The sequence below is a fragment of the Strix aluco genome, chromosome 3 (genome assembly GCF_031877795.1).
Source record: "Strix aluco isolate bStrAlu1 chromosome 3, bStrAlu1.hap1, whole genome shotgun sequence".
Classification (NCBI taxonomy): Eukaryota; Metazoa; Chordata; class Aves; order Strigiformes; family Strigidae; genus Strix; species Strix aluco.
This window is the reverse complement of record NC_133933.1, coordinates 59,681,789-59,701,772: the sequence shown is the minus strand read 5'-3', so window position 1 is coordinate 59,701,772 and position 19,984 is coordinate 59,681,789. Positions and strand designations below refer to the sequence as shown.

The 19,984-nt window shown below is 39.3% G+C and overlaps 1 protein-coding gene and 1 non-coding gene across 9 annotated transcripts in view; both read left to right on the top strand.

Moving 5' to 3' along the window:
• KATNA1 (katanin catalytic subunit A1) overlaps positions 1 to 19,984 on the top strand; it is a 24,614-nt gene extending 4,630 nt beyond the window's left edge. The window contains exons 1-13 of one of the 8 annotated variants that reach the window (XR_012622522.1): positions 521 to 611; positions 4,553 to 4,617; positions 5,605 to 5,779; positions 6,491 to 6,648; positions 8,945 to 9,128; positions 10,703 to 10,824; positions 12,176 to 12,281; positions 12,623 to 12,781; positions 13,875 to 14,001; positions 15,569 to 15,703; positions 15,973 to 16,099; positions 17,109 to 17,295; positions 19,642 to 19,744. Coding sequence is in view for 7 of the 8 variants with exons in the window: in XM_074818734.1 (XP_074674835.1) it covers positions 4,583 to 4,617; positions 5,605 to 5,779; positions 6,491 to 6,648; positions 8,945 to 9,128; positions 10,703 to 10,824; positions 12,176 to 12,281; positions 12,623 to 12,781; positions 13,875 to 14,001; positions 15,569 to 15,703; positions 15,973 to 16,099; positions 19,642 to 19,840 (1,527 nt within the window). In the remaining variant the exon portion in view is untranslated. Of the gene's footprint in view, positions 1 to 475; positions 616 to 4,552; positions 4,618 to 4,830; positions 4,850 to 5,585; positions 5,780 to 6,490; positions 6,649 to 8,944; positions 9,129 to 10,702; positions 10,825 to 12,175; positions 12,282 to 12,622; positions 12,782 to 13,874; positions 14,002 to 15,568; positions 15,704 to 15,972; positions 16,100 to 17,078; positions 17,296 to 19,641 lie in introns of those variants that run through there. The other 7 variants (XM_074818739.1, XM_074818734.1, XM_074818736.1 and 4 more) reach the window with 7 other exon arrangements.
• TRNAG-GCC (transfer RNA glycine (anticodon GCC)) lies at positions 180 to 250 on the top strand. The gene has a single exon. It is a non-coding gene; the product is annotated as a tRNA-Gly (tRNA).

Genomic DNA, 19,984 nt, shown 5'->3' with positions numbered 1-19,984 from the left:
ATTTAATCCCCCTTAAAAACACATATAGGCCCGTTCCCCTCAACCGCCGCCGCGGGTTTTCAAACGGTCGCGGCGGGGCGGTTCCCCTCGCCGCGGCCGTTTGAAGGCGCGCGGCAGCGCAGGCGCAGTTCGCCCTTGTCGCCTTCGACTGATGGAGGCGGGAGAATATTGTCGCACGAGCATTGGTGGTTCAGTGGTAGAATTCTCGCCTGCCACGCGGGAGGCCCGGGTTCGATTCCCGGCCAATGCATCGGAGTTTTTCCTCTCCCCTTGGACTTTTACGTTCCTCCCCGTTTATTTTTTTTTTTCTCCCTTAAAAATTAAAAAAAAAAAAGCTCATCGCTCTTAGTAATGTTAAAACAGGCACCAACGTGTTGTCGGCCCGCTTGGGCGGACCTTCAGTCTCACCACACACACCCCCAGTCCTCCCCGAGCTGGAAGTGACGCAACCGGATTTGTCTTCAAACTGCCGGCGGCGGCGGGAGGAGGCGGGCAAGGCCGGGGGAGGGGTTAGCGCCGCCGGAGGAGGAGGAGGAGGAGGAGGAAGAAGCGGAGGGGTCCTGGCTGCTGGGAGCTGCTGCTGCAGCGGTGGGGCCGAGCTCCGGAGAGGAGTAAGTGAGTGAGAGAGGCTCGCGGTATCTTCCCTGCTCAGGGCGGCCAGTTGGCGGGGTGCCCCTCCACTCCCCCCGGCCTCGCCGGGGCCGTGCGCTGTCCCTGCTCGGCTGCCTGCCTGAGGCGAGGGGCGACGCCCGCTCCCCGCGTGGCGTGGGCCTCCCTGGGGGGACCCAGGCACCTCTCCGCCCTGGGCGGCAGGAGGGGGGCGGCTCTTCTGTGCCGCGGCCCAGGGGCCGGGCGCCGCTCAGCGAGTGAGTCGCCGCGGTCGTTGCTGTCGTGACACCCGTGACCATTACACCGTGGTCGCCGGTCTTGTGTCACTGCTGTAGTCACGCGTGCTCGGGGCCGCGCGGGGCATCGCCGTGGCGTCCCTGAAGTCAGCGAAACGCGGCTGCCTGGAGGTGTGTGGCCGCTCAGCACCCTGGCCCTGCCGGGCTCCTCTCTGAGGGCACCAGTGGCACTAGTTCAAACGCTGAACTTTGTCTCGTACTTCTCCCTTCCCCCTCTATTTTTTTTTTTTTCTTTTTGCTAGTAAAGTAAGCTTTTTGCAGTTATACCAGTTTTCGCTCCAAACAGAGAGAAGCAGTAGGCAGCAATTCTAGATATCCATTCTGCTGGAGACCCTTCTAAATTTTTTGAGAAATCTGCCAATTTAACATTGACCATGTAAAAGAATACCAGCCCCTGTGAAATGGGGAGTAAGTAAGATGACTTCTTTTAAGTCTTTTGAAGTGCTTAGCCTCGAAAACAAAATCATCTGCCAACAATGTTTTGTGGGTTTTTTTGCATAAACAGCTAGGTATGCTTGTGTTCGTGGTTGCTGATGGTTTTTCTTTGACTACCGTTACTGTTACATACAGTAAGTGGATGAGAACGAGTTTGTTTAGTATCCAGTAAGTCTGACAACTCTTCTATTTCCCAAATAATTAACACAATCGCTTGTTGATACTAAATGTTGCTAGGAGTGGATGTTATGAAGAGAAGTTATTAAAGCTGGGAGAGAGCTCAAATGTGATACAGGCTACCATGTCATCAGTAAAAACTGATTCCTAAAAACTGTTACTTTGAGAATTTTTTTCTCTTCTGGCTTGCTGAGAGAACTTTCTGAATTTTACATGATTTCTTTGAAGTCAGAGCTTGTATAGCAGGCTGAGATAATGGAAATGTACACTGCCAAACTTCAGGCTCTGGCTAAGCTCAAACATTAAGGTTAGACTCTTTGGAAGTATCTTCCTTGTATGGTTTGTGCTGTTCTCTGAGTCAGCAGGGTAGCTGATGGGTTCCTTGTAGTAACTGATAGACCCCAACTTTAATATTCTCTCCCATCTGCATATCATCTCTTCTTTTATTTTTTAAAGCGGGGGATTTTTTTGTGTAAACAGATTGATACTGTGTTCAGTTACAGCTTCCCAAATTCTAATGTATGAATGCAAGCAGAAATTATAGTCATTCCTTATGATAATTCCTTGAAGTCATTGTGGAAAACATGATGAATCCCAGTGTTTTCTTGATGATGGTCAGGCTGTTATCTTTAAAATAAAATATAAAAATTCCAAAACATTCTCAAAACTTGTAGGTACCTTGAACCTTCGTTAGGTTTCAACCCCTGCTGCTCTGGACTGTTCCAAACTCTAGAAGTCTTTTAGGTGCTTGGAGCAAATGATAAAATGTATTCAGTTACTGGAGATGGGTTAATTTGGTGGGTTTCTGTTGTGTTAATTTCAGGCAACCATATATACCCACAGCTAGTGTAGAGAGCGAGTATTCTTACTGTACAGTGTGTGTACACAGTGTAGAATTAAACCTGCAAGACAAAATGCTTAGGTTATCTTCCTTATATCCTGTTTGCTGTAAACTTTACGAGCTCATTACTATTTCAGTTGCTGTTGGAACATAAATAACTTCACTGGGCATGATTCATGGAAAGGTCATAGCTGATAAGTGCAGCCTTGTTGCTTTGACATCCTGTTGCAGGATAGTATTGGGTATTTGTAAATACTTTAAAAATTAAGTGGTGCAGTTTTGTGTTTGGGTTTTTTCTCATTCTTTCAGGTCTGGTTTAACTCTGGCTTTATGCATGTTCACGTGTCTCCCACGTGTGTTTTACACCCTACTCTGAGCTGCCACAGTCTGCCATGATTTCTGCTGCAAACTTTAATCTGGTTTCAGATTAGTACACTAATTACTTTTTTTTTTCCCATCTTAGAACTACTTCAGCATCTTCGGTTACAGGTGCAGTAAGCCTACAGACTCGCATTAGTGTATCAGCTCTGACACTGCCTGTATTCAAGTGGCAGCAGTGGTGGCATGTCCACACATAAGCAGAGCCAGCAGCTTTTCTACCCCACTTGTACACAAGAGCCTTGTATTTGGAAGCCACTTCAAGCTCTTCTGCTCTTATGACTCAATGTGAAGCACCAAATTAAATTGGTTTTCTAGTTTAAACTAAATTCTCTTGCATTTTCAGTGCCAGTGATGAAATGGATAGATTCCAGGATTTTCATTGAAATTACTACTTTTGGTTATGTTGGAAGCATTGTAAACTTAAGTGAGCACTACCTTCCCCCCCCGCCCCCCCATGAGATGTTAGTAGCTCATTCTTCTGTGTGTTTCTCCCTTCTGTCCTTCTGTTCTCTGTCTTCCCGTACCTGAAAAATCACATTTACTTTTTTTTGTTATGTGCAGTACTGTAATTTTAGTCCAAAGCTTTCATATCTTTCTGACTTAGCCTCCTTAGGGTTTTTTTGATGCTTGCTATTTTAACAGTGCTAGATGAAAACTACTCTTAAAAGCTTTTATTTTTCCTGGATATTTGAACAGAATTGCTGTTCTGCTGGGATTGCTCTACAGCATTCAGCGTAAAAAAAGTTACCTATGACTTCTCTCTGTATTTGGAAGTCTAGTGTGGCTTTAGCAACTTGCTCTTACTTGATTTTTTAAAACGTTTATTAGCATCTTGCTCAACTTGTGATTTCAGTAGTGTTAGTCATCGGTTTGAATTCTCAGGACAGGCAAACAGGTGTATCTGGTAGGATGAGCAGGAGTGGAAAAGCCTGCTCCCAAATATAGCAGGGAAAACCTTGGTAATATCTGTGTGATGATCCATACAGCAGTTGACAAACATCTTCAGGCTCTTCCTCCTGAGGTACAAACCAACAAAACTCCCAAGTCAAACTGTGTCTGCAAAGCCTAATTAGCCTGGGATATTTATAGTCTTTGTAGTTGCTGGTCACATTAACTATATCAGCTTGTGGACATCACAGCCAGCTCAGCGAGTCTCTGGCCAGAGTGAGATTATATAGTGTAGGTTCTTATGATAGCAGGTTTCCAGACTCCACCCCACAGGTCCCTTCTGCGAGGATGGGTGTGGGCTGTCAGAGGCCTGTCTTCAGCTCCTCTGCTGCCAGAGTTTTGCTGTTTGGGCTGAAACTTCTCACAGCAGCTATCTGCTTCTAGGAAAACTGGGGAAGAAGAGGAAGGAAGCCAAGGATGTTGGCTTAGGGATGGATCAGCTGTGTGTCCGTGCATAAAGCTACTCAGAAAGGGGACAGTAAAAGGAGTGGAAGTCTTAAAATATTTGATTTATACTTAGCAGCCCCTACTTACAATGGGGAGCTAATATTTTAGCAATAGATTGTCTGGTGTGTGCAAAGTGTGGCTTCAGAAACCTCTGATAATGTGTCCAAATTTGACCCTGACCTGGTCTTGTGTTCAGTCTTAAGTCAGTTTATTGCGCATGTGACTTCGGTACCTCTTACATTCTTTAAATAGTTGATCTGTATCAAGTATGCTTCATCCCAGGGCTTAGCCGCAATTGCCTGTCTGCAATTGCCTCTTACTGGTACTGACTGGCTACAGGTACTGAAATGAGAGCAAGACAACTCTCTTGCAGGCATGTTTATTAGCTTATTTTAATGTTTTCTGTGCTTGGTTCTAGGAAATTAGGAGGAGAGTGGTGAAATTCTTGATGTGCAAGAGACAGGAAAAGTGGACACAGTGCAGGTACCTTAGAGAAGAAGGGGATAGCTAGTATAAGTAATAGATAAGAACATAGGACGACTGCTCTATGAACAGTGGTGACTGTAAAGAATAACTACTGCTTCTACTTATTACTGTACTTGTATAAATAATAATTCTATGCTATTCTAATCTAAAAGTGCAGATTCTGCTAATGCTACAAAGTGGAAGTGGTCACAGTCTGTGATGTTTGCTCAAAAAAAACACCCCACCACCGGTGAGGAAAAGTAGCATGGTTTGAAGAATATGTTAAATAAAGTGGGTAACTACACACTAAATGTTTAATTGTGGTCATTCCTTACCACTCAGTGATAATTTAGCAGCCTCAACATTTTTCAAGAGTTTCTTTTTCAGTGTAAAAATAAAGGTGATAAGAAGATGCAAGCTGGACATTGAAAGTGGATATTTGTTTCAAAGAAACATTAAATAGAACTACAGAATTGTTAAATCAAACAAATGGAAAAATAGTGTTCTCCACAAGGCAAAATCCAACTGTTAAACTTATATGCATGGACTGTTAAGGCAAAAAAATTAACAAAATGTAGTCCATCTGGAAAAAGGGCTTTGGTTTATTGTTTGCTGGGTTTTTTTTAAATCACAGGCCGGTATAGTATGGATGATGCTGTAGTGCTAACGGTAAAATACCAGTTTATGTTAGAATAGAATAAAGAGGGAAGGAGGGTATGCAGTTGTGGCTTGCAATGGTGCATTTAAATCTGCATAACTTATATATGCTTTTCAACAGAATCTTCATTGCATGGAACAATTCTGTGAAGTTTCATTTCTAGTAATAGAGAAACAATTATCTTTCTATATGGATGACGTTTGTTCTAGGACCTTTTTCTAACCAGTATATTTCCACCTTCTGTATTTTGATATGCCAAATGAGATAATGAGGGTATGAAAATCGTTGCAAAAATTTGTTCTGGTTCTGGGATTATTTTTTTCCTTAGTATTTCTTATTTTTTCCAGCTTCATGTTGAACATGAGCCTTGTTATGATCAGTGAGAATGTAAAGCTGGCCCGTGAATATGCCTTACTGGGAAATTATGACTCTGCAATGGTCTACTACCAGGGAGTTCTTGACCAAATGAATAAGTACCTCTACTCTGTCAGAGATACATATCTGCAGCAGAAATGGCAACAGGTAAATAGTACATTTCTGGGACATTTTGAGGGAAAAGCATTAAAGTAACAAGAATTGCCTATGTTATGGTAAACAAAAGTATAAAAATACAGCATTCTCTGATAAACTGTAGTGCTGTTATATATAGGCTTTTTTGTTATTAAAGTTCTTTTGTTATTTAAGTCATCTTTATGACTTCTTGCTCTGACAGTGACAAAACAGGCAATGGAACACAGCCCTGGGGAGCCAGCGCACTGTCTGGCTTGTCAGCTGCTTGCTGATGGGTGCCCCTGTTACGCTGAAGTTTTTTAGGCTGGTATCATTTTGAATAGTCCTATTTCCCTCTCAGTGTTTTAGTAGTGTGACTTAGATCCTTAATAGAAACTGAGTTGTGGCTGCCATGTTAATTTATCCTTAACACAAACCATTATTTTTCTCCATTGACATTCGATCTATTAGGTTGTGCTCTCTTCTGTCATACTTGTTTAATATGAGAAATTTGTCAGAAGTCTCTTTGGTGTTAAATCCAAAATCTATTTGTTTATCCTTTAAATGTCCTGAGGAAGGCAGGAAAACCTTCTTAATATCTGATGTACATTATTCTTGTCTATTGAAGTAGAATCAGGTAGCTTGTGAAACCTTGTGGAATCCATCCAGGCATTACATGGGCTTGAACAGAGGACTGTTACAAACTTATTTGCAATGTGCTTAATCTACTTTTTTTTTAATCAGGTTTGGCAGGAGATAAGTGTGGAAGCTAAGCATGTGAAAGATATAATGAAAACACTAGAGAGTTTTAAACTAGACAGTACTCCATTGAAAGCTTCACAACAAGAATTACCGGCTCATGATGCAGAAGTCTGGTCTTTGCCAGTACCTGCTGAACGTAGGTAAGAGGAAACCTGAAGACCTAAATTAATGTTTATAAGGGCAAAGTGTGCTTTGACTTCAGCCTGTTCCTGTGTAATTTTTGTTCTAGAACTTACATATGTGTATCACCAGCAGCTTGCCACCATTTGTGGTGAAGAAGATGCAGTTTTGAGGGAGAACATTCTGGGGCTTTTATCTTACATAGGTTTGACTAATGTCAAGCTGCATTTTGTTTTGTTTTGGTTTTTTTCCCCTGGCTTAAGATAAACTTGTCATTCCATGGAAGCTCAACTCTATTCCTGAATTGATCTTCTCATCAACTTTAAAATGATCCTGCATGTAGCTGATATGAAAAGGATGAAGACATATTATCAGAGTAACAGTAAAATCTAGAAGTGCCTAAGCTCAGTTCCTTTTGTTTAGCAAGGTGGTTCCCTGATCTCCTTCAGGAACTGGTCAGTTAAGCTCAAAGGAAGGGGTGGGAACAAGCAGCTGCAGGCAAGTCTGTTTATTTCAAAAGTAGTTTTGAATTATGCTGAGTTAGTGTCTGTGAAGCCAAGGCGGTGTGGTGTGGTTTGACAGTGTAGCTCCTACTGAAAGGGTAGTCCTACCCTCGTCAGTTGCCTGAGTTTTTTCACTTTTGTCTCCGTTGTCATTGATTAGCTGGTTCAGGATCCTAGATTGGCAAAAAAATTTTGTGGGGCTAGTGTTTTCTTGTGTGGCTTTTAGTTTGTTTGGCTTTTGTGTTTGTTTTTTTTCCTGAGATTTGCTATCTGAACTGGTTAATTGGAGGTTCTAACACGTGCCAGTGGTAGCATGAAGGAGGGAAGAGTAGTGCATGCAAAGCAGACATGGAACTGTGCATTCTGTCAGAAAGTGAATATTAGATCAGCTTAGCTGTACTGTCAAACTGTTCTTTGAGGCTTTGAACTTACAAGCTGTTTCTCGCAGATGGAGAACTTCAGTCTTTATGGGTACATTTTTACATTTTTTAAAAAAATTGATTTATTTTAAGCCTGCCTTCTGAAAGAAACAGTTCTCGTGTGATCACCCTGTTTCTGTTTATCTCATTTAAGAACTTTGGAACACTGCTAGCCAATTTCGTTCAAACCTTCTGGAAGAATAGAGTCTGGGAGGTAGAACTTTCCTAATGTTTTGAAGCTTTCTGGAGAAGCAATACACAAACTCATGTTTCTGAAAAGGGAAAGACTTGAGAAAACTGTTTCTGTTCCATTTATCTTGCCAGCTGGTGAAGTATTGAGTTGTGGTAATATGAAAAAGCCACAGTGAAAACTTGGGCCATGTTGCATTGGCATAGCTACAGTAAATTCCTATACTGACATAGCAGAACTCACTAATTTAGGTGGAAATTGGATGTGTAATCACACTGCTCCTGTATTTTGAGCTTTGGGGTGGAATTTGGAGGTGGCTAGGTGTTCATAAATAAAAATATAGGTTGGTAGATACTTCATTTGGAGAGTGAAAAGACTTTAACGCTTCTGATCTTATCATTAGCATATTCATGTTGCCTAATATGCATTTCACACTGAAGAGGTATGTACAGTTCTAACAAACTTGGTGCTGGGAATCAGTTAAAGACAACTTTTATGAAGGTACTGAATCCTGATATGTCTTGAACGATAGGTCAAAACACATCTTCTAGTTCAAGTAAATGCTCTCAAAATCAGAGTCTTCCGTTTTCTGTTCTCTAGAAATATCCTTGAACTTAAACTTGACTGATAGCTTATTAATGCTGGAATTTTAGGAAGGCTCATGCAAAAAGTCTATCTGTGAGAGTGATGGATTTGTATGGGGAAGGAACTGAATTTTTAAAAAGAAATCCATAATACCAGTCACGATACTGGTTTGTTCATATGTGCTTCTAAAAGTAGTCTAGTTTCAAACAACTGGAGGCCTCACGTACACATTTTCTTTCCCAGGAAGTAAAAATAAAACTGTCGTTCCCAAGAAACCTTTCCATTTCTTTGGGTAGGAGAGTGAGGACCATTGTGATATGGAGGAGATATATTGGGGGGTTTTCTTGTTTATTTTTTTTCTAAGCTCCATAATACTAGGATTACTTTTATTTATGAAATATAGAAAGCAAGGAGCTTGTTTTAAGCAAATGAGCCCTGAGCTTGCAGCAAAGGGAAAATGGTTTCTTAGTGACTATCTAAAAATGTCTGTCTTGTTTCTGACATACAGATTTTTATCTTGAGCAAAGTGGCTTTTCAGTTTGTAACCACTTGATTTGGTTATGTAGTGCTCACCAGTGACTTTACACTGAGGCTTTTTGCATATGTTACAACTAATTAGACCTTCGCCAGGACCCAGAAAACGTCAGTCTGCTCAGTGCAGTGATTGCAGAGGTCACAATAATCGTATAAGTGCAGCTGTCAGAGGCCCTCACCGTCCATCCTCTCGAAATCCCAATGATAAAGGGAAGGCGGTCCGCAGCCGGGAAAAAAAGGATCAGCAAAATAAAGGAAAAGAGGAAAAGGTAAGCTTGCAAATAACTTCATGAAGTCGAGAAACTCAGTCTTACTTTCTTAATATTGAATCTATTATAAAATTAGACACCTGTAAAATGTTTCTTCTGTTCAAGTCAGCGTGCTGATTTGAATTTCACCTCGCAAGGTATTTTTGCTTTATGGACAGTCTTTGGTTACGGATTAATTTAAAAAAAAAAAGCAAACCACAACCCCTTATCTAGAGGAAGTGATCTGGTAAATAGGGGCTTGTTTACTGCAGCTTGGAGAGAGTTGTTTAAAATTATACCACTCAGTTCCTGAAACCAAGCCTGGTGGAGCTCATTCAGATGGGATGTCCTTGCGGGTTCTTTAACTGCTTTTGTATGTTTTAGACTGAGATTGACACACCTGTTTCAAAGCATTTCAAGATTTATTTAATCTTAAAGGGAGACCTTTTACTTATTTTTTTTCTGTTGAGATCTGGTATTGGCTCTGCACTCTTTTCAGTTTAGAACAAACACAAACCCAGCATACTTTGTGAGAGAGAATGATCTGTGATCTGTTCTTTGCAATCGGAGTGCTTTAATTTTTGCTTGTGTTCTGGTCTCCATAAATTTAGCTGATGGCCAGAGTAAGAGATCCTACTGAAGACACTAAATTCCAGTCTGAATAAAGTCTGAATAAATCAAATATCCATGTAATAGCTTCAGCAACCTTATGTTGTGGCAAGGTGTCATGGCCTGTGGAAATAGTATAAACCACAAGGGTGGAATTGTTTAGCTATGTAAGCTACTGCTTTTATTAGGAGCTAAATGACATTGTCTTTGAGTGATAATCCTCTCTCACTAAGGATATACACACACAGAGACAGGATAGGTCTCTTTTCTTTTTTACAGTTGTTTTGTCATCACCAGTGCTTGCTGTTAAGTGTATAAAAAATGGGGTATGTCTAGTGCATTTTATTTCCTTTCAGTTGCATGGCCTTGCTGTTTGAGCCCTTTCAACTGTGCAACTTCTTTGCTTCTGCTCTACTGCAGAGCTGCTTCTCTGCTGTTGTTGTCCATGCTTCTGTATCAGTTAATTACCTCTTTTTTACTCCTGTGACCTTCCTGCAGATCACCTTTGCTCATCCTACATATCAAAGTCCTGCTTAATTTTTTGTGTGTCCCATATATATGGCATATTTATGACACTTAACAGGTTTTGAGATACTCTAGCTCAGTGTGACACTTTCTGATCCAGTCTCACACATAATTCCCCCTACCCAGCTACTGTCAGATAGCTTTTGATTTCTCTGGGAGAAGAGGTGAACACTGTTATACAGGGATAGGTGTATGCAGTTTTGATCACCTAGAAAAGCAAAGAAACGGTATCAGTACAGTATGCTGACTTTGGGGAGAAGGAAGTAGGACCAGGGTAGTACAGAAGTCTGGGTGAACACATCAATCCTGCAGTGCAGCAGTAATAGGGATGCTTCACAATTTTCATGCTGGCTTATGTTGCCACCTTCTAGAAGTATTATGCTGTTGTTGACTTGTTATAAAAATCCATTAGTAGCATAACCATTGTTATGTAGTTACGTTGTTATATCCTATATATGCAGAACAAATCCACATCTGAGATTTCAGAGTCTGAACCAAAGAAGTTTGATAGTACTGGATATGATAAAGATCTAGTAGAAGCTTTGGAAAGAGATATAATTTCTCAGAATCCCAACATTCGATGGTAAGTTTGAATACTGCTGCCAGTCTTTTCGAGTTGTTTCTTTTTTATCTTATACAAAAGACAATAATTAAGTATTTTAGCATATGCTTACATATAAAAAGTACCTACAGATTTTATTTACTCATTAAATAGGCAACTAAACTTCTTGCGTAGTTGAATATTTTTTTAAACTTTTTTTTCCACACATAGATTCATAGAATAGTTTGGGTTGGAAGGAACCTTTAAAGATCAGCTAGTCCAACCCCCTGCCATGGGCAGGGACATATTTCCCTCGTTCAGGTTGCTCAGAGCCCCATCCAACCTGACCATACAAAGCTTCTCAAGCTTTTCAAAGAGTCCTGAAATCAATATTTGAGATACTCTTTTGCATTGTTCTAGTGTCTGCCAATGTCTCTTCATTTAAAAACCTGTTTTTCTACCCAGGCATGTACCAAGATAGAAAGAAGTTATGTCAATATAGGAACCCTTTGAAATCTTGCTGGACATGATGTGACTGCCAGTATAAAATACAACCATGTGCCAGTACCTTTACATAAATGTGTTAAATATTAAACCTTATACAAAGGTTGTTTTGTGTTCCAGATGTTTCCAAGCTTAGGTGATTTTGTGAGGATTAAATGAGCAAAAATCTTCTGGAAATTACAGTCGGCTTTAAAAAAAAACCCTGAACAATCCCACAAACAGCTTTGTTTGCATGCAGCTGTCATGTATTTCAGCTTAATATGTAAATGTATGTTTCAGTTTTTATATTGAATCTTAAATTACAGCTTCAGATTTGAAACTAATTCTCCATATAGATATGTTTTGAAACCAAAATATTACTTGGGCACATGCTGATAAGTGGAATGCCCTGAGAGTTACCTTCAAGAAAATAAGACCTGCCTATAAGGTATCTAAGAATTAATACATTTGTAACTTTGAAAAAGAATTCTAAAAATTCTTTTTAATTCAGCTCCATTTACTAGTCTTCAGTAAATTTTCTCATAACGATGAAAGATTGTATTGAATTTTCAGGGACAGTCAACCTTTTGGCAAAAGAAGAATGCATCATCTGTAACTACCATAAGTTTAACCAGTTTGCCTTATTATTCTTTCTGTGAATAAGAACAATGAAGCTCTAGTGAAATGTGTCTCTCTTTGCTTTTGCATCCAGCTCGAGTCTCCTAGCTGGATGTCAACTGTAGTTGTTGTAGGCTTTTGCCACTAGAACGTAAATAAATCCAACTTGTTTTCCTGAATTATGGAAGTGCTGTTACATAACAATAAGTTTAGTTGCATATTATTTTAAGCTGTGGACCGATTCTTTTGCAGCCTGTCTGAATCTGTCAAACAACTTTCTCTTTCTTGTCAGGGATGACATTGCTGATTTAGTAGAAGCCAAAAAGCTACTTAAGGAAGCTGTAGTTTTACCGATGTGGATGCCGGAGTTTTTTAAGGGAATTAGAAGACCATGGAAGGTATGAAAAAATCTGATTCTGCGATCATAAGTAGGATTCTGAGATGGTATCTTGGTGGAACAAGAAATTTCAGATGTTTTACAGTTTATGAAATTCTTTCCACTTTTTAGTAACAAAATTTATGGTAAGTAGTACTAACAAAATAAAGATGTCAGCCAGATAAATAGACTGTCTTCAGCTATGTTGTTCTAAGTAAGCAATAGTAATTAATTACTTATCTTTGAATAACTTCTCAAGGGAAAGTTTACATCTAGTATTTTAATATTACACTATTAAACAAACAGTGAAACTGTCCGTGTTTTGATTCTTGTCCTAAAAGTGGTTCTTTTTCATTTTAATAGGGTGTGCTGATGGTTGGTCCTCCTGGTACTGGAAAGACCCTCCTAGCAAAAGCTGTAGCCACTGAATGCAAGACTACTTTTTTCAATGTTTCTTCTTCCACACTTACCTCAAAATACAGAGGAGAGTCTGAGAAACTTGTTCGTCTACTGTTTGAAATGGTGATTGATGTTTCTGAACATAAATAGTGAGATAATGAAGTAGAATTACTTCTGGAATAGTGAAACCTTGCCAAGGTTTAGAACTCATAGCGTACAGAAACAAGCTTCAGACACTTTAGGACCTTCTGATTTGGCCATGTACATTCAAGATCTGGTTATTCCTAAATAGCTCTATAAAAAACTGGATCATCTTTATTTTCAGGGTTAGCTTGTTATATTAGAGGTAACTCACTGTAAGCTGATGAGTGCTGTAGAACATACTTGAATGTAAAACTAGATTCTGGGTGAGAATCCTACTTAGGCTGCGAGTGTTTTGTTGTTATGGATGTTTTTTCATTTGTGTTTAAAATAAGTGGACTTCCAAAGTGTAGGTGGCTTCAAAGCACCTAACACTTGAAATTGGCTCAGCATATGGAATTTTTTGTTCACGTGTTGCCAGGTTTGCATGCAGTGTTTGCAAGGGTGCCCAGTACTGAAGGGGGCAGCAGAGTTGCAATTACGGTAGGCAGAAAGGAAACAAAAGATCTTTTACAATATAGCTTGATCATATGAAATGAGTTGATATCATGCCTATCAGTCAGAAATGCATGTACACAATGGACAGCATCTCAACTGCTGCAGGCCAATAGCTTTTCTTATTGCAGATCCTTGTCTTTGACCTCTCTTGTTTTCAGAAAGGTTGGAGTTATTTTGCAGTTGACCTGTCTCTTGGACACCATATTACAGTGTCCTAGCTTAATGTTTGTCCTAGCTTTAAGTGAATTCTTATTCAAGTATTCTGTGATGACTTTCACAGTTATAAATGTTATTCCTAAGGTGTAAAACTTCCTTTAGCTTATTAAACAGTTGTTTATAGCCCTAACAATTATAGGACTTTGCCAAAAACTGTTCTGCTCAAATGTTATTAATGAATGCACAGCTGCCCTATAGTTGTGTGCAGTGGGCAAAGAGGGGGAAGATTAGGTGGTGTTTGATACTTAAGAGCTGGTTCATTGGGGTAAATGTGTCATTACTCAGCTCTGAATACACTGCTATTTCTTAAATGCGAGTAGACTGCCATTTCAGTTTCTGCTTTATCTTTTGCTTTCTTTAGGCTCGATTTTATGCCCCAACAACTATATTTATTGATGAGATAGACTCTATCTGTAGTCGCAGGGGGACTTCAGAGGAGCATGAAGCTAGCCGACGTGTGAAGGCAGAACTGCTAGTGCAAATGGATGGTAAATAACCTGATCACTGGGAAGTGCTTGACTGGAGGAAACCTGAGGGAGAAAAAGAAACAAAATCAAAACTTCATTCTTCGGAAGCAATTTGTTTGAAAGCCTTACATAAAATTGGGGTAAAAAGATACAAGTTGCACTACTCCAACTGTCAGTGTGGAAGGAAAAAAGATACCAGTTATTTAACAATCTTTCAGCATCTGAGCAATGACCTTATATTACTGACACAGAATAATGAAGATTCAGTGGAAAATACAAGATTTCAAAACTACAGAAGAAAAGAAGTAGTAATGGCGCCTTTCAGTCTTTGCCGAGCTTAGCGCTTACTTCTTCAAAACCCAAGTAAAAAGTGATTCAAAAGAACTGTCACCTTGTTCCAATTTTGAACTTCAAAGGCAATTGTTACCCTTAACTTCTTTGGGATCTCTTTTTTCCTCCTAATGATAGAAATAAAAAATGAAGGCAATTTTTTTATAGAAATGGTTGAAAGAGTTTTCTTTTTAAAGCACTGAGTTCATTACAGCTGTCTAGTTAATATTTCACCAATCAACAATGCTGTGCAAAGTTGCTATAAAGGCATCCTTTTTATACTTTGGTGAGCAGGGAGGCAGAAAGGAGCAACTGGAAAGTGCTAATCTGTGGAGTAATTTGTGATAGAATTCCATGAGTCAGAAGATTTGTGTATTTATTTCTGCTTCTCTGATGTTGATACCCTTTTATGTTTGACTTTAAATAGCAGCAGAGCTCTAATACTGCTCTCATAACTCAAGTATGTACATAAGCTAATTGTATTAGTAACAACTATTTGAAGTCCTTTTACTTGAGCATTCATAAGTGGTGTTTTATATGCAAATTTTCAGGCAGACTAGGTACAATGGCTATTCCACAGCACAATCCTATGATTATAAGCAAAAACAGTAAATGCAGAGAGTAGCAAGTTTAATTAAATGAACTTCTTCATATAGCAGCAGTTTCACAGTACTTCAGAGACTGAGGTGTTCTCTCTGCCTCTGAGAAGTTGTGGTTCAGTTCACCAAATGTAAACATTCACTTCAGCAGTTTGTAAGAATCCACCTGTGTATGTGAAACATTTGGCCTGAATTCAGAAGTGAAGAAACCTTGTAGGGGAGTAACACTTCTTTTGCGTGGCTGTTAGTGAATACTGTTTGAGGGAGGGGCAGGTGTTTGGTTTTTGGTGTGGTGATGGTTTTGGGGGCTTGTTTTGTTTTTCCTCCCATGCCAGGACATTGATGTGAAGATTGAAGCACTGTAATGGCAGAAATACAAACAACTCTGCTGTAAAACCGTTCCAGCCATGATAGAGAGGAACTTCCTGATCTGAGCAATGGCATATGCCACTGCTCCTAATTAAACAGAGGCTCCATTTTTGCTTGTAGGCTTTCATACAGATGAAAAACTGAACTGTGTTGCACTTAGTGATTCTATCGCACTTAGACTCACTAAAGTGCAATAGAGTAGCTGCTTTAATATTACAGAATTGTGGATATTGTTCTCTCTATACATTAAATTTCACAAAACATTTTACTTCTTCTTTTCTCCAATGCAGGTGTTGGAGGAGCTACTGAAAATGACGATCCTTCCAAGATGGTCATGGTACTTGCTGCTACTAATTTTCCTTGGGATATTGATGAAGCCCTAAGACGGAGACTAGAAAAGAGAATTTACATTCCTTTACCATCAGGTATGAAGACTTGGGGAGGGGAGTGGTTGAAAAGACTAAACTGTAAACTTTATCATTATTCTTTTAGTTTTAATGACCTGGTTTAAAAATCTAATTGATACATGTACACAAATTCATTTGTGAATTCAGGACCAGGTTAAATCTAAACATTGAACATTTACCTTTGTAGTAAGTATTGTGTTCTTATTCTTCTCTCTTACCCTTCTTCAATTCATTATTTATCTTCAGAAAGTAAATGGTATAGACTCAATTTTCTATTCTTTGATTAGCAAAAGGTAGAGAGGAACTCCTAAGAATAAATCTGCGAGAGCTGGAACTGGCTGATGATGTTGACCTTGCAAATATAGCTGAGAAAATGGAGGGTTATTCAGGTGCAGACATTACCAACGTATGCAGGTATGTTAACATTGCATCACTTGTGTCACTATTCTACAAACTCTGAGAAAACTGTTTGTAAAGTAACTAATTTACATGATTAAAGTTGTTGGATAAGAACAGACTGTAACATGTCTTTTATGTATGGCTAAAAGGTGAAATACTGTGTTAATATTTACTTAGATTTCCATTTGATATTTTCATATAATAATGATGAAGAGCAATTGCAACATAGTCATCTAAACAAGGTATGATTTGAGTAAAATTTAATGTTCTTTCATGTATACCAGATTCCTTGCATGAGGAATATCCACAGGATGGTAAGCTTTAACTTCTAGAGTTGCAGTAATTCTGCTGAGGTTGTACTACTTCAGCAGAATATCCATGTGTAAGAGGTGATAGTGGCAGAGGCTGGAATAGCTAAAGGAAAAATGTGGAGTGTCCTTCCTTCATGCCACAGAAAAGCTATACCGTGTTGTGTGATGGTACGAGAGCTGTGTACTCAGCACGTTGGCTTTAGTGATGAGCGTGACTTAAAGTTTTCTTCTCCCTTCTCCATCTCCCCTTCTCCTCAGTACTGTTTGCATACAATCATTTGTGGGCCTATTCTGTAACCTAGGTTCCTGAAATAATTGACTAAAAGTACCTTCTAACCCTTCCCCCGATCTTTTCTATCAAAAATTGAAAAGGGAAGGAAAGGACTGATCTTTTAGGAGACTAATACCAGTCAGCTGGCTTACATCTGAAGATTTGCACTGGCACAGTTGTAGCGGTGGCCAATTATGGAATCAGCAGTAAGGGACAAAGAACCAAAACGTCTTAAGATGCTGTTGTCGTCTAATAAGCACCTGTGTAACTATGCTTCCAGGCTTTGGAGGTAGCAGTGCAAGGCTTGAACTCCTAGTTGTGCCAACGCAGCTGTTGTGGGGCTGTACTTTGAACAGGATAGGAGAACTGTTCTGGATTAAAACCACCTCCTCGTTACTTTCCTCAAACGCAGATGCATTTCTTGCCTTGACTTCTAATACAGCTCTGCAAACCCTTGTCAGCACAGCGGAGAGGACAATATGCTGTGCCACAGGGATGAATGCCAGTAGCCTGTACGCAGAACTGCCACCAAAGGCTCTGTCAGCAGGGTCGCTGAAGGCTGAACTAAGAGTTTGGAGCCTCAGTACTCTTTCCTGAACAAACCTTACACAGTGTCTGGGAAAATAATGGTATGTTAGTTGCTCTGAGTCAGTGTTGTGCAGATTTGTTTCACTTGTTGATGAATTTGTGGTGTTCTTTTGCTCAGTTCTGGTCTTGGATGTGCTTTGAAAGGAGTTTGTGCTAATAGGTTCCTGTTATATGAAAGAGAGTTTATTTGACCTTCTGCTTTGTGCATTTTAGCTGCAGTTTGTCTCCTCCGGCCTGTTCAGTGTTCGTTATTTGTGATTAAATTTATACTGGATACCAATACACTTGTTTAAAAGTCAGAATACATGTTTTTCAGTGAATTTCATATATATATTTATATACACATGCACACTGTTGCTTTTTATTTTTTAATCAAAGTCCATTTGTAAAAATACTATTAAAAAAAACCAAAACAAAAGCAAGCAAACAAACCCAAACAAACACCCAAGTCTTTCATTTGTGGCAGTCTCCTTAGAGAAGACTGAGTTGGCAGCAACCAGAAATCCAGACAAACTGGTGTTTGGATGTGCATGATTTGAAATTAGTAAGAAAGTACTCGTATTAGCCTGCATATTTACACTTTGTTGATGGTATCAGGAAAAACAGATCTCAGACATGGATGTTTCATTTACATTGAGACAAAAAGACATACGGCTGATTACAAGTGCTTTTGCATGGTTCAGACTCGCAATATATAATATAGTAAAGTTCAAACTTGTAGACTGTAACAGTCCTCACTAGTGACACAAGCAGAACTTAAGAAAAAGTGAACCAAGAACTCCAGTTTGTTCAAGTTACTCTTCTACTTTAAAGAATTTGAGGTGAAATCCAGAGTGAAAACCAGTTCAGAGATAACAGTACAGTTCCTAACAGTCAGCATATAACTATGAAAAAATGAAGGTGAAACTTTATTTTAAGAAGGCATTCAGGAACTATCAAATGCATCTAAATTGCATATTAGATGTGAGTATGAACTGACTTTGAGTCATTGTTTTGAGTGGACTGTGAGGGTTGAAAGGCCTTTGGAATGGAACTGACCCCTGCTGTGTGTTCCAGTGGGTGGCCTCGTTTTTTGAACATAGTTTTGGTACTTCTCCGGGCACTAAGAGCGCATTTGAGAAAGCACTAAGAGTTAATGTTGGAATGGCTGTCAGTAAAATGACTTTACAGAAGAAAGTGGTGGCAGCTGTGCTTAAATTTTGTCAGGGTGTTGAGGTACGGTGGGGTGTTTTGGTTGGTTGGTTGACTGGGTTTTGTTGGGGTTTTTTGTAGACTGCTGTCTGGAAGCAAATGAGATGCATGGGATGCTCTCACGCCCTCCCCTTGCGCAGCACCAGCTTTTAGTTCACAAATGGTGGTATAACAGCAAAGCACAGTGATATTTGACTAAGATGGAGTTCAACAAGGCAACTTTTTTGGGTTGTTCTGAAATTCTAGTTATGGTGTTATGCATTCTAATTGCTAATAATTATTTAGTAAATTCATGCAGTCTGTCAGTTATGGTTTCCTTTAGGGGAAGGAACTGAAACAGAATATGCTGAAACCATCTTTATAAATCCTCCTAGAAGACAATGTATAAAATATTTTCTCTCTGGATTCTCACCTAATAATATGATATTATATATCCTGTTGTGATATCCCCAGGATTACCCTTCCATCTTTACTGCTAGAAAAAATAAGTAGGATTTTCTTCTTATAAGCTACATAACAATGAATTAGCAGGAACTTTAGTCTTTCAGTGTTATCCATTTATCACCTCACAAGCTCATCACCGGCTGCTACTGATATTACTGTTGGAAATCCAAATGCAGTCAAACTTAATGCAGCAAGAAAATGACACACTTGTAAAGGCACTTAATGCTTATTGAGGCCAGAAGTTTGAGGGGCTACTGGCTGGACAGATTTTGTAGTTTAACATATAGCTGTGAATGTGTAGGATGGAGGTGTAGATACTGTTGACCCCTCTGTCTTTGAAGTGGGATTCCTATTTGGACCAGGAAACATTCAAAACATTCCAGCCACTTCTATATGTAGAAGTGAAACCATTACTTTGCCTTGTTTCTGTTTAAAAATACTATAAACAGCAGCTACATTATTGGCATGCAGGGGCATTAGATAAACCAGTTAGTCTTTGCCTCTTTTGCCTTGCCTAGTAGCTATTCAGAGATCCAGTGAGAATAAATCCATATTTGAAAAATACGGCTGGCATAGTATTTATGGTAGGTTGTACAAGCACTTGGAGATCTTCCTGTAAAATTTACAATTCTTCATTGTATCTTTTTGAATGCAACAGCTTAACTGGAGTGCTGTTGAGCCTTTCAAACAACTGAACTCACCGTCCTCTATTGAGTAACTTTTTTTTTTTTTTTTTTTTGCATTCTTAACAGGGATGCATCATTGATGGCTATGAGAAGGCGTATTGAAGGCTTGACACCAGAAGAAATAAGAAATCTTTCCCGAGATGAAATGCACATGCCAACAACTATGGAAGACTTTGAAATAGCTTTGAAGAAAGTTTCTAAATCTGTATCTGCTGCGGACATTGAGAAATATGAGAAATGGATAGTTGAGTTTGGATCATGCTGAGTTGTCTTACCTTGAAAAAGCCACCTTACGTCTTAAAACAGCTTTAGAATAATAAGTAGTGTGTCTGTGCACTGCGTGCTCTTTTTAATTTTTGTAATTTAAGAGCAACAGATGTCTAAATAAATCTTTTTTTTAAAATGCAAA